General features: G+C 33.8%; 1 protein-coding gene across 1 annotated transcript; it reads right to left on the minus strand.

Moving 5' to 3' along the window:
• Positions 1 to 1,556: 1,556 nt before the first annotated feature.
• Positions 1,557 to 4,900, minus strand: LOC133673992 (vacuolar-processing enzyme). Its single transcript, XM_062094950.1, is given in 10 exon segments — positions 1,557 to 1,960; positions 2,094 to 2,300; positions 2,782 to 2,991; positions 3,114 to 3,162; positions 3,453 to 3,541; positions 3,543 to 3,653; positions 3,732 to 3,817; positions 4,101 to 4,257; positions 4,343 to 4,507; positions 4,615 to 4,900. Coding segments are annotated over 10 exon segments (1,470 nt in total). The 5' UTR covers positions 4,828 to 4,900; the 3' UTR covers positions 1,557 to 1,777.
• Positions 4,901 to 6,093: the final 1,193 nt, after the last annotated feature.

A 6,093-nucleotide genomic window follows, 5' to 3' on the forward strand; every position in this document is an offset into this window, starting at 1 on the left:
GACACACGCGGCAATGCACAATGGAATAAATATTAAAAAAACAATGGAGATGTGACATAGGAGGGGGACGCGACCTATTATGGATTGCAATAGCTATCCACATTATTTTCTTTTTCTTTTTCTTTATTCCTTTGAAGTTTTTTGTAACTTGACTTTTTGTTTGTTTTGTCATTTTGATCCTTTCATATTGAGATCATCTTGGATTGGGTTGATGAATTTTTCAGTTGGCTTGATGTGGAGGGTTTTTGTGATTTCAAAACATAGGTTTGAACATTAGATCATTTCTCAATTTGGTAGAATTGAGTTTGCTTTTATTGATTTGAAACAATCGAAGCATTAGAGCTTGGAGCTAAAATAAATATTCAACTTTTTTTTTCCTCGAGTCGCGTTTTAAATTGTTATAGTCCCTAAGTTCTTTGTTTTTATATTTTTTTCCCTGTTCCTTGATGTTTCTAGTCACGATCTAGAAATAATAGAAGTTGTTTTTGGTGTCAGTGAATATTTTTTTTATAGGAAAGGTTTTATTATGGTGTTTTTATAGCCCTTCATCTTAATAGAAAAAAGTTTATTAAGTATTTTTTATTTTTGGAAGCTTAAAGTCCGATTTGAGATTATGAATAATTTATTGAGATCTCTAACTCTTTTTAGATCATAAGAGTTAGAGCCCCCCATTCTAGACACTGTATCTAACTCTTTTTAGATCATAAGAGTTAGAGCCCCCATTCTAGACACTTACAGTGACCAGTGATCATGCTATATATATATATATATATATATATATATATTATAAAGGAAAAATTATACCTTAAAAATATATATTTTTTTAATTGAGTTTATATTATCAGTTTCGTTAATAAAGAATATTTTTATTGTTGTATAATTAAATTATTTTTGAAAAGCTCTCCATGTTACAAAAGTATCTCGTATGCATGCTCCTCTTATCTTCTTGACTTAATTCTGTGTGTGTGTATTTTGAAAAATATAATTCTTTATTTATGGTTTATTAAATATCATATATCATCACCTGGATCCTTTTTTTTTTCCCACAAAAAAATTAAATAAAATTAAATTAGTTCGTGGCAATGTGTTTGGAAGTGCTTTTCAAAAACGCTTCTAAAAAAATTTTAATTTTTTTTTCTTTGAAGTAATATGTTTTTAATGTTTTCAAATATTTTTGATGTGTTAATCTTAAAAATAATTTTTAAAAATTAAAAAATATTATTAATATACTTTTCCAAATAAAAAATATTAACAACCACACTTCAACACTTAAATACTTTAAGGATACTGAAATCTCAGCCCAATCCTAGGTTAGTATCCTTGGTTAGTGTTAAAGCGGCGAAACCAGGGCAAGCCTATATAGTCTTGAACCTTCAGAAATTTAGGCGGAGAACTTGTTTTTTTTAGTATTTTACAGTTTACAGTGATAATTAGTGGCGGCTTTATGATAGTTACTAGTATGAATGGAATGGCATTACCCAATCGGGAGAACCTGCTGCCTCCTCTAACCTGCTGGAATACGAGTTTTACAACGCATTTTGTTATAAACACCGGAAGAAGATGAATACGCTGATTTTACTGGAAATCTTTAGGAAAATGTGCTTTCCTTACAAATCGCATCTCGGTAGAGAAGTGCTTCTAATTTATATTTACACAAGCAATCATGAGAGTGACCATTTGAATACATCACCGAAATAACTTGTATACAGGTGGATCACATGTGCAAAACAGCACACAGCCCTAGCATTTTTCTTTTATATAGGACATTCTGCTTCAGTTATGCGCTGAACCCTTTGTGAAGAGTGCTCCATGGACCAGAAGGAAAGCTGACACAAGCTTGTGCCGATGCCTCGGCCATCTGTTCCTTTCCAATTCCAGCATTGCAAAGGTTTGCAAGAGATCGCATGTGTTTCATCCCATACTGGGATACGGATCCACAATGTGTTTCAAAAGTCCTCACCTGCATAGAAGAGAAGACCTTTTCTCAAAAAAGGAAATGAATCTTACAATGTGTCACCAGCGGCGCTGGCAATCAAAGAGAACAAACAGGTTAGACGGTGATAAAGCAGAGGCTGAGAACCATAAAATTTTACCAGTGTTTTAAGGCAGTCCCAGTCATCTACAAGAGGTTGCCCAGCAGGACGGATGGCATTCAACACCTCTGAGGCCTTTCCAATTCCAAAAAGGAGCTTCCCAATAAGTTTTATGCTGTGGTCTATATGCATTCTATGCGACATTGCTTCAACAAATTGCTTCTGAGTTTCAACCTTCCTAGAAGAGCCTTCAGGGGCCTTGTGGTACTGCATAAAGTATGGAGGACATACAGAGTAAGGGAACTAAAGCAGAAAAGTATGGAGGACATACAGAGTAAGGGAACTAAAGCAGAAAGGTAATTTCTATGGTTAAAACATGTGAAAAAACTTGTATATAAAAGTAGTAGTTATGCACAGCATCCTACAAGAAGATTATTCCACTGAATTATCTTTCTACCTAACAACTTAGCCTTGATGTTTTTCTAAATCAAGTTATATCAGCAGCAACCCCAATGAGCACCTCTCATGATAAGATTCTAATACCACCATAAAATGTCCTTTACTTGCTGGGCTAACCCTCATAATCTTCTAACAAAATTATAAGAACCCTCGCTCTTACCAAGCAACTGACGAGGGCATTGGCTTACAAGCACATGAAAAAAAAAATTAATAACTCTTTGCGCTAAAAATTTGTGCCCAAAAGGCAGTATTTTAATTCAAAATGGAACAAAGGAGGTAAGACAAACACCTTATCCCAGAAGTGGACAAGATCAGCATCATGCTGATTAACAGCTTTAGAACGAGGCCTCAACAAGTTCTCATCCATGAAAGTGAAGTTATCGTTAGCAGGGTTTGTACCCATATACAGGAAGATGTTGTCCTTGCTAAGTCCTACATCACCATATTGCATGACATGGGAACCATAGGGAGAATTATCATTGGAAGTCCTCCTTTTTACCTGCAAATGCACCGTAATGAAATCATATGATTTGTAGGCAAGTAAAAAATATCAAATTTGTTGCCCTCCTTGGATTATATTCAAAATAGTCTAGTGTAAATAAATAGCTTGCAAGCAGTTACCAGTTCATATTGCTGGTGCAAAGTTTCTGTCTGTAAATTGTGTATGTCGCTGTTCACAAGGTCAAATTATTAAAAAAAAAAAATTGCATATAAAAATATCTGTCTTGGGAGAATGGAAAAAAAATTGAAATCATTTTTCAGCCCAGCAGAACATATGAAAAATGATTACTGGGTCAAGATAATCAATCTGAGAGCCTAGGCCACTAATCAGCCTTGACAAAAAGTAAATCCTACATGCCTGATAGATGAGTGGCAAAAACAACTGAATGGTGTGTGTGACAATTTAATACTGACTTCCTTGCATCTAAACAAAAATAAAATTCAAAATTAACACCATACCTATCCTCCATCCAAGCAACACTGTACAAGTCACCCAAACAGGTTTCATATTCTGGGGGAGGGCTAGGATTCTCTCCGGGACAATAGGTTTCCCCAACTGCTCTCTTCCGCATTTGATGCTGTGGTTGCATAGATATTTAAACCTTGAGGAAGAAGACCCTCAAAGATGCTTCCGGATTCACAGGCTTCAAGATAAAACACCTGCAGTTTTACAGATATAGCCCATCAAGAAAAATTGGAAGTGGACTACTAGACTAACTCAGACTAGCTTGTAATTACCAAGCTTTTATAGGTCCCAGATGCATGCTTCTTTTTTAAGACATCAATCAAATCATCAGCATAGAGGTAAGGATTGGTAGGCATACCTAACAAAAATCCACACATGAAAGTTAATTAGCCTATTTGATCAATCAGAAATGTAAAACCTACGAGAATTCTAATAAATAACAAGCTAGTAACAATAAAAGACAGTGACAATAGCATTTCTTGGAATAGTTTTCAAAATTTTAATTCATCAGTCACAAGTTATCCATTTATTTTACTGGAATTTCAAGTTTCGATGTAATAATTATATGAAACCAATTAAGTAAATCCAAGGAAACAACAAATAGACAATGATCAGTGTGTATATAGAAATATGAAACTAACCTAGCACCCCAGGACCTCCATGATCAGTATAGTAAATGAAAATATGATCATTGGGGCCACTATCAACGACTTTTCCACTACCCCCAGTAAGAGCAGTCTTGTTTCCAAGTATAGCAGCAAAAAAGTTTCCAACAGTGACATCTTCACCGGTATAATCCTGCCAAAACAGAACAAACAAATGACTTGACTCCACAAAATTCATATGTACATAAGAACCTAAGCTTTTTTTTAAAAAATAAAACCTTTGGAACTCCTTTATAAACATCTTCTCCTTGAGGACTGTTAATGATGACTCCAGGCCTTGGATTCTCTGAGTTATAAGCAATGTCATCATACATGAAAACAATTATATTTTCTTCCTTTAATCCACCTTTTCTCAGCAGTTGATATGCATGACAAACATCTGCCTGAACAAGATTACAAAACAAAAATAAAACACACCTAATTATCCTAAGAAATTACCATCATAATCACGCACAATATAAGAATATATGTAGCTAGAGTAAATTATGACCTGATGCCTGTAATTCCAGTAACCGTTAGATCCGGCAAGCAGGATCGCCCATCTAGTTCCAGTTGAATCATCATCACTATTATCATCGTTATGGAAAAACCTGGAAGCCTCCGATGGCAACCGAAGAACGTCACCAACGGTGTCTCGGCCAGCGGCGGCGATACCACAGAAAGAAATAAGAAGAAAAATTGCGCCGGTAGAGAGTCCCATCATTGTCGATTTTCCGGTTAAAAAGGAGGGGGGTTTTAATCGGTTGGTGATAGAGTCGTGGGTGAGGTATGGATTTAAATTATCAGATGTGGGTATATTGGTAATTCAAATGGATTAGAATCTTTATACTTGGGTGGTTCCTAAACAATCTGACGGCCAGGATATAATTGATTCTACTTATAAGAGGAATCTTGTGATAAGACTGCGGTAGACACCAGAGTGGGCCTAAGAAAATCACAGGATTTAATCTTGTGTCCTGACGTGGGAGGCATACGATGTAACTCCGCTCCGATTGAAATATATGGAATGACGTGTCTTATTTTCGACCGTAGATGCAATATTATTGGAAGTTGTACGATAAATGGAAGGTGATATTTAGGAAAGGATTGAGTTACATAGGAGAATGGAAGGTGTTTCTTTTCAAGGTAAAACTCCATGAGTTCTTACATAAAAGCATAAAAAGCTTTGGTGGGATATATAACATTTTATTACAGTTATAACTAATTCTTTTTTTCTTCTCTCATTTCTCTTCCATGCTACATCAACTAATCTTTCATTTTATTTTTTAATTATTGAATCTTGAATCTCATATCTTAACTATTAAATCTTTATAAAATTTTATATTGATTTTATACATTTTAATTAATTTCACTTTTGATTTTTGAGTAAACAATTATTATTTACCAATAACTGTTGTTACAGATTTAATATTCAAAATTATAATTTTGTACAAATTATATTATTATTTTTAATTTTATTTTGCGACTTCGTTTTTCACACATCCAATAATATTAAAATAATATCAATGAGATTATTCTAATCATATCATGAAAAACCATTAAATGAGGTATTTGAGGTTAACTAAACCCTAAAATACTTTAACCCCAAACTAATTCCAAACAAAACCAGTAACCAATTACAACATATTTTTATGGTCTTTCATAGTATAGTTAGAATCATCTTGTTGAAAGTTTTTTTAACAAGACTAGATGTGTAAGAAATAGAGCTTCAATATGTCCTCGATGACCCATTCTTTCTTTCTCTCCTTTCTCTTCTCTCATTTTACTCTTATATCACATCAACTTGTCTCTCATTTTATTTTTTGAAAATTTTATATTGAATCTCATATTTTGATCATTAGATCTTCATAAATTTTTATGTTGACTTCTGTACATATTAATTAATTTGCATAAGACATGTATATTTGATTTCTAAGTAAACAATCACCATTCCCAATAGCGGTTGTTACAAAACCAGTATTCATAATCG

Source organism: Populus nigra, chromosome 15 (assembly GCF_951802175.1).
Source record: "Populus nigra chromosome 15, ddPopNigr1.1, whole genome shotgun sequence".
Classification (NCBI taxonomy): Eukaryota; Viridiplantae; Streptophyta; class Magnoliopsida; order Malpighiales; family Salicaceae; genus Populus; species Populus nigra.